Below are 14,866 nucleotides of genomic sequence, written 5' to 3'. Positions count from 1 at the left end.
ATATCCATTCAACCCACATCCATTGTAAAATTTGCAGTACCAGGGTTTGGAACCTGTAGTTTAAAGTGTAACCCAGAACAAAGCACTAAAAAAACTCATTTTTTTCCCCCTGGAATATTTATTGAGGTGCAAGCGTCGTAATTAACCCCCCCCCCCCCCCCAAAAAAAAAAAAAACACCAAAAAAAAAACAAACAAAAAAAAACCTCATGTAACTGAGTTAAAATGTAATGGTTTTTTTTCACATAACGGTCGATCTGGCAACCCAGGCAAGACAGAGTGATTGATGTATGTGATGTCACACATTGTTCATAACAATACAACTCATGATAATGTTCAAGACTATCAATATGGCAGTACGATACAAATTTGGGTTTCGGTACTGGACCAAAATAATCCATATTTAACATATTTTATTCAACAGCCCTCAGCTCTAGAAGACTGGCTGAATTCCATAAGAGTCATAAATACATATTTAAATGCATGAAATAACATAAATGCAAAGTACTCTATGATTTACTATATAGGCTAATGATTGGGGTGACTACTGTAGGCCTGAAGTATTTTCTTCTTTCACGCATTAACCAGCGTCCACCACTTGAGGTCATCAGAGAGCAGTTAATTTATTCACTCAGGTTCAGGTACCACTTTATCCTGGTGAGGGTCGAGGTTGATCCCGAACCAATATGGAAACACTAGGTAGGGACACACCCTAAATGGGACACAAGTCCATTGGGCACACAATGATTTCACACCCAGCCAATCTACCTGCCAGTGTGTTTTTGGGAGGTGGAAGGACACTGGGCAACACTGGAGAATCCTGACAGACACAAGGAGAACATGTGAAACCTCACATAGGCAGTGCCCAAGCTCAGTTTTAAACCAGGAACCCACAGATTTGCTGACTGCTCATTCCATTGGCTGGTTAAAATCATCTAAATTGCCACAGATATTAAGACCACATTAGTCATTGCTGTATTTTTGTTATTCTTGTATTGTTAGCAGTTATGTTCTGTGATGATGATCTCAAACACAAATGAGAGCAGTCTGGGGGTCACTGTTAGCTCCTACAAATCAAAAAGCTTTTCACAATCACCATTTTACAGCCACATCCAATGTCACATTAGCACAACTAGGTGAAACAACTAGGATTGGCTAGTTAGCCATCCACAAAAATGTTGATGCCGATATGCGTTGTAGGTAATGTAGGAAACCATTTACCAACACTTTTCACGATGAATAATACACCATTAAGGCCATAAAAGGTTAATAGCCCATAAACTACTTAGTCCAGGCCTAAAGGTAAACTTAGTCTAGCAATAAAAGTTTATATGAATTAATTTGGCACTGTGGATTTGACTCTAGTGAGAAAAGATAACACCAATCTACCTTTTTAACAACATGGCTGCAAGACAGTAGGTTTAAGTAGGTGTTTTCTCTCTGGTGTCTTATTTTGAATACTGCTTTAGCTGGTCAGCCTATTTCTTCCACAAGTAGCAAGAAGAACACATTAGAACTGTTTCCTATCTAGATAGAAATAACCAAACAAAGACAGAAAGTAGGCAATGTGGAGCACTATTATGGAGGTTAGACCGGTTCCCTACATGGTAATCTCACCGCCCTGTCCTCAGACTCCTCCCTGTCATCAGACTCCGCCCTATAATCAAACACCTCCCTGTCCTCAGACTCCTCTCTGTCCTCAGACTTGGACCTATAAATCTGACTCTGCCCTATAATCAGACTCCTCCCTGTCCTCAGACTTGGACCTATAAATCAGACACCGCCCTATAACCAGACTCCTCCCTGTCCTCAGACTCCACCCTGTCCTCAGACTCCCCCTATAATCAGACTCCCTATATTTCGACCTATAAGTCAGACTCTGTCCTATGTTCAGACTCCTCCCTGTACTCAGACTCTTCCTGTCCTCAGACTAAGCCCTATAATCAGACTTCTGCTTGTCCTCAGACTCTGTCCTATATTCAAACTCCTCCCTCTCCACAGACTCCGCCCTATAAATCAGACTCCGCCTCTCAGTGGGTCTGGTGTGTGGTATGTCTGAGAGAGAGAGATAACAGTGTAAACAGGGCAGGGTCCAACAGAGTCAGACAGAGCTGACGTTGGGAAACGAGTGCACAAGTTGGTGTTGTTTTTCATGCCGGGTGAGTTTCATCCAGTCAGTGACTAAACATTTGGACATTTAGGGTTTTTTTTTAAAAAGGGAAGACATTTTCTTCGTCTCTTCCTTTCCTCTTGCACGCAGTGGAACGCGGGAGGAGTTTCACCGAGAATCCCGGTGAAGTTTGGAGAACTATGCGCGCGACTGGCGGAGAAAGTGTGCGCGTGAAACGTTCCGGATTGTCACCTCGCGCAAGTCCGCGTTCAGGTCGTGACTTCCAGAGCGCCGCTGCTCACGACAGCGCGTGCTCATAATTTTCATCTCTCCCTGCACGTTTTTTTTTTTTTTTTTGCCAAATCGGAAAATGAGACGTTGTTTTTAGTAAAAAAAAAAACAAAATGCATGATTTTCCTGCACGGATGATGAAGGAGCAAGAGTGTAAGACTTTAAAGAACGTACGTGTGCACGCGCGGCTCGGGGTATAAAAGTGTATAAAACATGATGAACTCGGATCGGGAGAGTCTGCGACAGCAGGAATGCACGGACGGTGCACCGCGCCGAGGAAGCGCCTCGTGCACTCACACAGATCGAGAACCGTGTGGGTTCGGTGACAGAGCCTCGATGCCCGCGGCTGGTGATTTCTGGAACACGCCCGCGGTTGTGAGCGGCGGCAGCGCGGGGACTCTGAGCTGCCAGGACGGAGGCGGTGGACAGCCGAGCGCTGGCGAGAGCAAGAGCCGAGCAGCGAGTGTTGCCTACGTGCTGAACTCGGAGTCGGGCCCGGCGGAGAGCGCGGCCCTGCAGTGCCTGAAGGACGCGTGTGACGCCGCGGCGTGTCGACTCGACGTGGTCCACTTCGGTAAACTGGACTTCGGTGAGACCGCCGTCCTCGACCAGTTCTACAACGCAGGTGAGTCACTGGATGGAGCTTCATCACAGTGATCCAGAGAAACGTGTCCTGTTTAAATTCCCCTTCAGTCAAATCTCACTATTCCTTTTAACCCTGTTGAGCCAGAATTGACAGATCTCTTCCTGTTAAAGGTGGACTTTCTATAGTGCAAGTAGATTTAAACATTTAATCTGATTTTCATTATGCTGAGTTCTGGCTAGTTATTGCTATGGTGACAGATTTTCAACCCCAGTCCTGGGAATATATGTCTTCTGTAATGTAATTCAGTTAACCAACCAGTTCAGAGCAGATCCTGAGTGGACGTGTGTGTTTTATGTGGATGATGGAGGATGGTCTCTAGGACTAGGGTCAGATCTGTGAGATAAACAGAGTAACTGACCATCCGGTATATGATGAAGTGGGTCAATCTGTTGAGGAGAGAAAGAACAGGTTTCTGGAGGTTGGTGCGTTTCCTAGAAAGGTGTCGGGACTCTGGGATACATTCTCTGATCTCTACGTCGTGTTTCTTGACCTCGATCACGTGCACGTGTTGGTGATTTCCTTGCTTCCAACAAACCTGATAAAAAAAAAAACACCCAAGTGTCAGGATACAGTAGAGATCTGCTTCTTATCAGAATCAACTGTGGTTGTGGTGTCTTAAAGCAGTGTTTCTTAATCCTGCGAATGACAGTTACGTCTTCTTTCGCACACACTTCAGCCCGGTTTAGACTTGTTAATTAGCTAAATCGGGTGTGTTCAGGATCAACCGTGTCCTATATAGTGACCATAATATGACTGAGTGCAACAGTCAGTTGTGATGGAGGCTTTCTCACTCATGTTTCCTGCTGCTCAGGGCTTACAGTGAACCCAAAACCTATCCAGAACACTAGACATGAAGTGAGCATGAAGTACACAGTGAGATAAACACTGCTTTATCACACCGACTGCAAATCGAGTGAGCTCAGACTTGGTTTTTGGTTCTTTAACCATTGCATTGTTTTTGTTTATCATCTCCTCTAATCATCTGATCACCTTTGTGACCGTATTAATGTCACGGAAGGCGGAATTCTGTTGCAATTTAAACACATGACTTTGTCCTGTGACTTGTGGCGAGACAATTGTGGCTTTTCTTCACACCCCATTCCTCTGGTTGATCTCCGTGGCCATTTTGTTAGCAACAACGTTAACCTCTGAACAAGTAGAACGTCTCTGTAACAAAGTCTGGTGATCGAAGATGTGACCTTTGCTGTGATATTGAGCCTGTTTGCATCGATGCCAAAATCCAGTTCTTCTGGGAATGATCGTGAAAATTAATAAACACCTTCTGATTGACCCTGAATCGAAAATTTAACAGAATTGTGGTATTTATATATCTGACTGTGGGGCATCCCCTCCTCCTCCTCCTGCAAGATCAGAGACTGCATATGAAATGTCATTCAGTGACATTAAGGAGTGCGGTTATGTTCCTCTGAGTGCAGGAGTAGAGCTGATCTGAATAGACTGTGAGGAGTCTGTTGCCCTAGATTATGGCTGTAAAGAGTTTAACACTGACATGGAAAGGACTTACAGTATGTTCACTGGCACTCTGCTTGTGTGAATGTATAATAAAGGCGAATAGATCTATGAACTATGAATTTCTGCCTGCTTATATTTAAAATTTAGCGCTTTGTGTGATTGTGACAGATTCGGTTTGCACATTTTGGTTTATTCCTGATTTCTTCATCAGTTACAATAAAGCTATGAATCAGAACACGTACAATACGATGTTGAGTGCAATCCAGTTTACCAACTTAAGACCAGAAACGTTTTGATGTATATAGAAGTGAGGCTGAATTTCTGTCACTCCTTTAATAGTGAGATAGTGACAATCATTTGGGCCTGTAAGAAATGAAAGATTGTGGAGGTGGAGAGAAGATTGGCAGATTTGATCCCGGCATCTTCTTTAAGTTTCTGCACTATTGACCTGACAATTTTGAGTTCACATTAGAGAGCTATGACCTCGGGCAAGCCTCTTAACCGTCCAAGATCTATGCTTGGAATGCGCTTCGTCTCACTTGTCTGGTTAGATAAAAGGTTCTTCCAATGAGTAACTATAAACACAGATGAAAGCTTCTTGCTGAATGTAAAAGCACGCCTACTCCTTTGTTGGCTTTGGTTCCTGCAAACATTTGGAGCATTCAGAAATATTTTGACGACACTTGCGCAGGATGACGGCAGAGGCATGCTGAGACACGTCCCAAACCGAAACGTGATCAGGTCTTTTTCCCCCAACACACACTCGTGAACAACCGTACCTCAGTTACCTCACTGAAACACAAAGCAAGCTTTGAGGCACTGGAGCTTTTTCTGAGCCCACAGAGAGACCCTGACTTATAACCCTGATTGTGCCGATTTATTACAGGTTCCCTTTCGAGTCTAGTTGCCATCAAGGTTCTTCTTCACGACATCCCGGCGAGTATTTCCATGCTTTGTCTAGTCTGTGTTTATACGTTATTTATTCAAATCTACATCCAGATATCTGTTGGATCACAAACATCAGCCATGCAGAACGCTCAGACTGCAACAGTGTTTAGCGGGCTGTGGCTTTGGAGGGAACTTTGAACACGGGTCTGTATTATTAACTGTTGTGTTTTTTTTACGCATGTAAATATTCCATTAAAAAAGGTGATAAACAAGGGTTGGGTTGTGTGTTTGCATGTTCTGCTTCAAGGGTTTCCTCGGGATTCCACACCGTGTATAACGACATGCGTTGTAGGCTGATTGACCTCTCTAAAATTGTCCAGTGTGTTTGAATGGATGTGTGATCGTGCCCTTCGGTTGGTTGGCGCCTTCGGTCGGGGAGTCGATTGGGATATTCCCCAGGTTCTACAGTACAGACAATGGATAGAAGGATGGAGTTAATCAAAAACAGGAAAAGAAACATTTCGACCAGTTGACGGTTAAGGCATGTTAGAGAGAGTGTGATATTAAAGCCAGTTGTGCACTTGTCAGCTGATACACTTCGTATAAAATAAGTAAACGTGTGCGGTATGAATACAATCTGAACATAGTACGTCCACCATGTTGGATTTGTCATGAATTGACTTCTTGTTTAAACCTTCTACAAGCTTCCTCATCTGTTCCACAAGTACAGTATCTTGTGAAGATGTTTAAAGTGGGTATTTGGGGCAGCTGTTGTTATTACATAAACACGTGCTATACCATGCGCTCATGTTGTATGTGATGATAAATTGCCACCGATGTGGGTTATTCCTGCTGTAACACACAGGTTCATTTGGTATTAATTCTGTGCAATGTTACTGAAGAATAACACAAACGTCACAAAGCTGCTGAATGCTTTTGGCTACGAGCTACAAGGCATATTGCAAATTTCTATATGTATTATACGCCGGCCTTTAAACCTATGAATGAAAAGAATAAACAACATTAAAGGTGTAACTTTACTTCAGACTATTAAGTGCAAAGTTTTCTTTAAGTCACTGATTATTTTCTGTTTCATAATTATTAAGCTATTGTGTGGGATTCCGCTACAGTACTTTTTTACCCTGCTCTCGCCCGCACCCGTCGCTTGATCGGCTGCTCCCTCCCACAACCTTCCAAATTAAACAGAGCTTACACTGTGCGAGCAGAGAAAATCTTGTCATCTACCTAAAGCGTTGGTGGAAATCACATGACCAAAGATTCTCCTTCTGTGCAAGTATTATGCAGTGTAGTTGCTTAGACCCCGCACCCGTGATGTCGTCTGTTTCGCTAGACGTTAGAACTGGAAGGCGATACACTTCTTCTGCATAATAGATGATAAAAGTTAGAAATGTACACGGGTTCTGAACCGTAAAGAGATCATTAAATCTGCGAAGAATTTATTTATTTATTTATTTATTTGAATCCATACAATAATGTCAGCTAGAAAGATCTAAATAAGGTTGAAGGTGTTGCCATTGTGCCAATGAGTGATTTCTTCAGAGATCCAGGAAACTGCAAAGGAAAATGATGTCATATACATCTATTACTTATAATAGTAAAGTCCCTGTCGTTCATTTTCACTCCCAGATCCAACACGTACTAAACGTTACCCCTTTGTATACTTTTGCCAGCCGAATGTGTGTTTGCCGTCAGCTCAGATCTCCTGTGCGAGATTAAGGTTTGCATGAGAGACAGCCAGGCGTGGTGCAACTCCAGAGACTGAGATGAGCGAGAGGATGAAAATGAGCAAGAATTTCACAACGCCAAAACACACACCCTGTGTACTGTGTACACTGTAATACGTTTGTAGTAAATATAGCCGTGCGGCCGTATAAACACGCAGCAGGACTTTTCACATGCGCTCGCGTCTAATGCTGAGGGTTTTATTTATCCTGGCTCACGATGGAGAAAACGAGGTCAAGAGGATCTACAGCACAAGCTTTAAAGCTCTCTATGGAGAGAACGCGTGTGAGTGAACAAAGAGAGGAAAAGAGCTCTCTGCCTGAAAATTGCACAACATCCAGCTGAGCAATTCGAAGGAACATCAGCTGCCAAGTTGCACATTTAAAAATAATTGTTGGTGACTTAAGAGATTGTTGGAGTTAAAGTAGAGCTGGGCTATTAAAAGAATACGATATATATCGCTCAGATAAGCGGTTTAAAATGAGTGTGTGAGGTGAGTGATATGTATCGCGATAGACACGTGATCGATATCAATAATAAACGTGTTCGATAAAACGCTCCATTTATTTTTCATTTTTCGTCGGAAGAAAACGGAGGTTGCGAAGCAAGTTTGGTTGCATTGACGAAGGCACTCACTCTCTGGTATCCTAGCCACGTAGGGAGTAACACACTAACAGCCAATCATATAACAGTATCAAGTTTGTTTGCGCCATATCGTTGTCTCGTGCTGGGCTGCTGGATTCCTCTTCAGTAACCGGCGACTTATGCAAGACCGTCGTCCCCGCCAAGACTGTGCACTAAACTTGCACTAAATTCTCAGGTTTCTCTGTTAATATTTAACACTTTGCACCATTTTATTAATCTTTATTAAGCATTTCTTACATTTTCTTTCATTTTGTACCTTAAATGTTAAGAGATAATTGTTAAGTGTTCATTGTGACTTTAGATTTATGTTTACATTTTAGTTATTTGCGTTTTCCTGCTTGTTGACATTTCTGTCTTAATAACTGAGGGGATTAGGATCAGAGGAAAGTTAAGTTTAAAATAAAAATGTTTAAATGTAATATTTTTCTCCTGGTCCTTATTTTAAATGGCTCATAAATATCAATAATTATCGATATCGACCGATATGAAACACTGATATCGTGATACAGTTTTCAGCCATATCGCCCAGCCCTAAGTTGAAGGTATGGAGCTGTGAACGAAAATCTTAATCTTCATAAAGTTCTCATTTGTAAGGAAACGTATCTTGTTGGTAAATGTGATCATGGCTTGATCATGGAAATCGTGTGGTTCTATTTTTATTTTTTATTTTTTATTTTATGAGTTTGCAGTGCAAGTGCAGACCGGATGGATTTGGGTTGCATTGCAACGATGCACCGATCTAGTCGCAGAGCTACTGTGCTGTCTGTCGATCACACTTGTTTTTTTTCATACTTTATAATTATAGACAGACTGGGAACTTTGGTCTAAATAGACCGCAGAGGAAACTAACTATGTCTCCAAGTGGATTTTTTTTTAAGGTGCAGTTCCTGTTTCTGTTCATCAGAAAGTGACCTGACTGGGAAAAGTGAATCCTGCCCCAATAGGCCTCTATTTAGCATTTGTTGTAATTCCTAATTTTGACCACTAGGTGCAATAATAAATATAAATGGGGCAGTAGTCCGTTCGCTTTCTTGCAAGTTTTTATATAGCAGGAGGAAACAAGTGAACCCTGCGAAATCTCATGGGAACACTGGGAGAACAACACACAAACACACAAACACACACACACACACACACACAAAGACAGGAACCTGAGCTCAGGGTTGAACTGTGTAGCAGCAAACTATTTAGAGTAAAATGAAAAGTGCAGCACAACACAATTGCACTTTAGTAAGAATAAAGCAAACAGCATATGATGTGATGGCAAACCTCGACACCACAGGATTCACAGTCTGCTTAAGGTGACAGCTGCTGATCAGGAAACTGTAGCTGTGTGTGTGTGTGTGTGTGTGTGTGTGTGTGTGTGTGTGTGTGTGTGTGTGTGTGTGCGCATTATAACTTCAGTTTCGGCCCTGTGCAGAAGTAGCAGCATGGAGGGAGTAAGACAGCATCTTCCTGCTATGATTTGACAGGAAGTGAAAGTGACGCAGCTTGGTGCTAGAGGCAGCTTTTTGCAAGACTCCACCTGAACCCAAAGATTAATTGACCTATTTATTCTAGAGGCAAAAACTATTGTTTTACACTTTATAACTGAGGTGTTTGCTAACTGCAGTTTGCATCTTCTCTAATGTGCTTTGGTGGGTTCCTCCTTCTGTCCAACGATTGGCATGTCTAAGTTGTCTGTAGTGTGTCATCGTGTGTGATTTTTGCCCTGTGCGTGATTTTTGCCCTGTGCATGCTTTCGCCCCGTTTCCACCATTTATGGTATTTGACCAGATGCCCTTATCCAGAGTGACTTGCATTTCATCTCATTTTATTTAACTGAGGGTTAAGGGGCTTGTTTAGGGGTCCAACAGCGAATGACTTGGTGGACTTGGGATTCGAGCTCACAACCTTCCAATCAGTAGTCCAACACCTTAAGCCTCCACCCCTCCCAGCCACAACCCCTCCTTGTGCCCCAAGTTCCCTGTGATGAACTTCAGTTTTTCTAAGCAGCACAGAATATAACTGGATGGATAACATACTGTACATACTGTACATGCCACTAACGCTAGGAGACGGTTTCATTAATAAGTTCCTCAGACTGGTGTATTTAGGCTTTTGTACACATTTGAACTCATGGGATTTATCTCGAACACATAAAGGAAAGCTTCGAATGTCTTCTGTATGAATACAGATTTAAAGAGTGTTTCGAGTTTTTTTTCCTTTCGCCTTCATTTCTTCTCGTTCTATCGTTACATCAGCCGAATCTCTCGGCCTGTATCCTCATCATTCCACACATCTGAGGACCCCTCGAGTGCATTTGTCTTTTTATTGGCTAATGCCCATTAGGTCTTCATCTGTATAATCCTAATAATCAGGAGGAAATTCGTCACCTCGACACGCCTTGGGATGTTAACAGGCGGATATTAATATCCCGATGATGTCTGTGTTGTTAGAACCTCTGTGGAAATGATCTGTCAGTATTCTGCTTTGTCACTCGGCCATAAACAAGTACGCCAGAAGACACGGTAATAAAGCTGCTTTTCAAACGGATAAGACAACAAGGTCAAGCAAAGCAAAGAGGAGACGAATGAGCGGATGAAGCTCCAATGTGTCTGACTGTAGCTGCTGTACATTTTGATGTTATGCTTCTCAACGTTACCAGTTGGTCTGTGATGACGTTTTACCCTTTAACTTTGGAATCCACAGCTTCTGTCTTTTGCTGTCTTCTGTCAGAAAAAGATGTCCTTAGGATATTTCTTTACCCCGTGCAAGTTTTGCATTCGCTCCTCAAGCTGCGATTGGTTAAATTCAATTAACATCACAGCCAGCGAGCTCTCGAGGGGTTCGGCGATCGGCAGGAGATCGCGATTGCGAGAGTGTGAATCCTGACGATGCCAAGGCCATCTGTGTGTGAGAGATTTGGCCGTGCTGTCAGTGGGAGGGAAGTTGTACTCTGTTTCCCCTGTCAATCAAAGGGACACTAGCTAATTGTAGGCTTCTGCTAGCTCGTGTATGAAGTCGAGGTCAGATAGCAAGCCTGTTGCTGAGTGTTATTAAGAGCGTTATCTACTGTGTGCTGCTGATTTGAGGGTCCATAGTGTGCATTTTTGCAAAATTTACAGTTGTCTAAAAACCATTTGTCTCCTCATGTTGGTAAAGCCAAATATGCGAGTAAGAGCAATAGCATAATGATCTTAAACATGCAGGAGACAGAACAAACCGTTCTGGTTTATGTAGGGATAATGGTACACAGGGAGGCGTTGTGGACTTCTCGGTCTCACTCTTTTGTTCTCTGACCTATTAACACCGCCTCGGTAGCTCTCGAGGTTGACTATTGTTCACCCGGCATCTCGTTTTCGTCGAACATATTTATTCAGGGATCGGACTTCAGAGACTCTCAGTAAAATTCCCGCAATTGTTTTTTTTGCTTTTGGTGCATGACTCAGGAGCCTGAATTTAGTAGCAGAGAGAGTTATTTCGGTTAAGCTCGTCAGACAGGTTGAATAAGCTGTCGTAAATGGAACAGCTGCCATGTGTTGGATTTCATTTATTTATTTTGATTTATTTTGTTTTGCAGGAAATGACTAGAACACACGAATGCCAAGACAATGGTGTTATTTCTTTCTTTCTTGCACAGGAGAATAAAATGCTGTTTAGCTCTTTGGTTCTAACCGTACGGTTTATTTAATCCAGTTCAAATGACCATATATTTCCATATTCTATGGAAATGTAAAGTGATCATTTTGATTTACTTGACATTATCAAGACAAACTATCCAACAGCGCTACAGCTTGAGCTCAGCGTCCTGTAATAAACTTCAACTTGCAACAACCATGACCTGAAGGTCTTTATTTTTTCAACTTCCAACATGTCTTGAAGTGTTTTCTTCGTCTTAAAACCACTGCAACTGATAATAATAGCTTCTCGCATTTCCCTTATCACTTATGTTACGGCAGCTTTAAACAGCCTTACATCCAAAACTCTTCTCTTTTCTCTCTGAAGTTATCGAGACACATACAGCTTGCCATAGTTTCTGAGAAACTATACGTTTGCTTACCAAAAAGAAACCATTGTTGACTGGCTTTCTGTGATTGGTCATTAAGCCATTGTGAAAGTTTCTTTGCTCAACTCGACTTCTGCGTGTTGTTTATTGTTGATGTAATTTCCTAAGGTAGCAAATACTTAGTTAAAGTCACTTTTTTTTCCCTTTTACACACACACACACACACACACACACACACACATCTCCTGTGCTGAAATTCCACACATTCCTCAGTGATGTACTGTAGCGCTTCACCAGGCTCATGCCTTCTGGAGAAAGCCTGACACAAACAGAGCGCTCGTCTCTGGAGCTTTCACCAGTCAGAGTTCGAGATAAACATATCTAGCACTTAGCTAGTCATGCCGTTAGCAGAATTTTACAGCACATATTCGTAATGACACAGATTTTTATCTGGAGATCATTTGCAAGTGTAAATTCAAGGCTCTTATCGTAGAGCGTGAGTGCTGTAAGTTTCGTCCAACGCGCAAGTCAACGCTCGACTCTTAACCCGACTCGAGTTGATCGTATTGAAGGAAAAACTCCATGCTGGAAAAACAGCACGTCATTTTTCTGTTGAAGCAGCAAACTTTGGGTGCAGAGTAATTGAATGTTACTATTAGCTGTTAATGAAAAGTTTGTGATGAGCAGCATAAATGGTGTTGATGGTGATATTAGTGAGAGAGTCGAATCTTTGGAAGCTGGTCTGTTTGAGGTGAGAATGGGAGAACTAAAGCCCCGCTGCATCTCTGTCTTTAAATAGATATTTACATTTACATCAGTTAGCAGACAGCCTTATCCAGAGTGACTTGCAACTGAGGGTTAAGGGCCTTACTCAGGGGCCCAGCCGTGGCAGCTTGGTGGACCTGGGGTTCGAACCCATGACCTTCCGATCGGTAGCCCAATACCTTAACCACTGAGCTATCACATCCACATCATAGTCGGTGGCTCTTATTGAGCTGTAGGTTTGAATCCCCTACTTTTTAAAAATGTGTGATTCAAGAAGAGCAGGTCATGTTAGAAGATTTTGAGTATTGTGACTAGGGTTGGGAACCGAGAACCGGTTCTTATTCAGAAGATTTTGAGTATTGTGACTAGGGTTGGGAACCGAGAACCGGTTCTTATTCAGAACCGGTTCTGTTTTTTAACCGGAACCGCACGGAATTTTTCCGGTTTCAAACGCGGTTCCGATGCGGGCAAAGTGCTGGGAGCGGTCACTTTAAATGGCCATGTCTTACCTCATGAATATTAATTGTTTACACTGTTTACAGTCACGCAACCAAATTAACGCAGCTTACCACAGAAATCAGTCACTCGCGCTGCTGTGCTGAGGTTCGCTTTGTATTAAACATGTCTAAAAAAAGTCAAAAGTGTGGATTCATTTCCAAAGCTACAACAATGAAGCAAATCTACCCCCTCTGAGAGGGTTTTCTTCACAGCTGGAGATACAATAAGCCAGGAAAGGTCTGGTCTTCTCCCAGAGAAAGCGGACATGTTCATTTTTCTTCAGAAAAATTGCTAACTGTTTTTGCTAAATTTAAATTGATATGAATTGAAATGCTCTGTTTAAAATATTTAAAGAGTGATTTAATAAACACAAATGGAATTGTTTAAGTATCGTGCATTATTTTTCACATTTCTTTTATTATGGAATCGGAATCACTACCGGGAATCGTAAGGCAGAACCGGAACCGGAATTGGAACCGGAAAATTTCTTTTCATACCCCTCCCTAATTGTGACATGAGTGAATGAATCTGATTTCTGAATTCAGCTTGTTTATTTTATTCCATTTTCTTACAGGCTTTGAGGTTTTGCAGCACCTGATCTCCTCAGAAAAGAATTGATTTAATGAAGATGAAACATGCATGCATGCTCAGTCACACAGGTTTACGTCTGAAGGCTGCTGCTTTGATCGTCATGTAATGGCTCTGTCAGGAATGCATCATGGAGTGGTAGAGCGAGGGAGAGAGTTGTGCAAGATTTGTGGGCAGAAACTGCCCTGACTCCCTTCCTTACCACACCACACCTGAGTGAGCTTTTGTCTTTTTCTTTTGCTTTGTGTGTCTGTAAATGGGTGGGAGGGCAAAGGTGTAGGCCAAGTATCGAGAACAGCTTAGATTTCCCTTCCATGTAGGATTTCAGTCCCGGAGATCAGTTTGTGTGATACTCTCGTATTTGGCACGGTGTGTCGTGTGTGTGTGTGTGTGTGTGTGTGTGTGTGTGTGTGTGTGTGTGTGTGGCCATGCATTTATTCCATTTAATACTTCACTGTACTTCCTAAATGTATACTGAGGCTGAATTACTCGACCCCTCCTTGATCGTTTCCACAATACCACATTACAACCTGGAACAGAAATGGATTTAATTCAAACTTATGGATTTATACACACACACACACACACACACAGTTTTGTAATATTAATTGGAGGGACAGAATCCTTATTTGCGAAGGTTTCTAAAACACAAATGTATAAACTCTTGGTTGTGATTGCGTAAGTATTTACCCTGTAAAAGTCCTGAAGTATTTTTTTTCCGTTATATAAATCACATGTTTGGTTTGTGTGTGAAAGTCTTGGAAGAATCTGTTGGAAAACAAACGAACAGCATCATGAAGACCAAGTAGCTATAAAAACAATTCCCAGGACAGCGTATTAATCAGGGATTTAAGGACCATTATTGTTATATTCAAAACATTTCCTTGAATAATGAAATTGTGAATGCAGATGAGTTCTGGGGCTGGTTAAACTGACAGAAGAACAGATAGAAGCTTTTATTTTGTCGTTTACAGCATTTAGCAGACGCCTTTTATCCAGAGCAACTTGCATTTTTGTCTCTTTTTTTTTATACAACTGAGCAACTGAGGGTCAGGGGCCTTGCTTAGGGGCCCAGCGGATGTCGGATTCGAACGCACAACATTCTAATTGGTAGGCTACCACATCCCCACATGTACATACCACAACCACATTTACATTACAGCGCTGCTTGGGCTTGAACCCCAATCCTCTGGGTTGTTGATCATGGTACTTAACCACCTAAACCAGCACTGC

General features: G+C 42.2%; 1 protein-coding gene across 2 annotated transcripts in view; it reads left to right on the top strand.

The window, feature by feature from the left end:
* The first annotated feature begins 2,047 nt into the window (after positions 1-2,047).
* map3k5 (mitogen-activated protein kinase kinase kinase 5) overlaps positions 2,048-14,866 on the top strand; it is a 54,321-nt gene continuing 41,502 nt past the window's right edge. The window contains exon 1 of one of the 2 annotated variants that reach the window (XM_027152502.2): positions 2,048-3,024. In XM_027152502.2, coding sequence (XP_027008303.2) covers positions 2,613-3,024 — 412 coding nt within the window. In that variant the 5' untranslated portion in view covers positions 2,048-2,612. Of the gene's footprint in view, positions 3,025-13,624; positions 13,850-14,866 lie in introns of those variants that run through there. The other variant, XM_027152509.2, reaches the window with a different exon arrangement.

The sequence above is a fragment of the Tachysurus fulvidraco genome, chromosome 9 (assembly GCF_022655615.1).
Source record: "Tachysurus fulvidraco isolate hzauxx_2018 chromosome 9, HZAU_PFXX_2.0, whole genome shotgun sequence".
NCBI lineage: Eukaryota > Metazoa > Chordata > Actinopteri > Siluriformes > Bagridae > Tachysurus > Tachysurus fulvidraco.
This window is presented reverse-complemented; position numbering and strand designations above follow the sequence as displayed.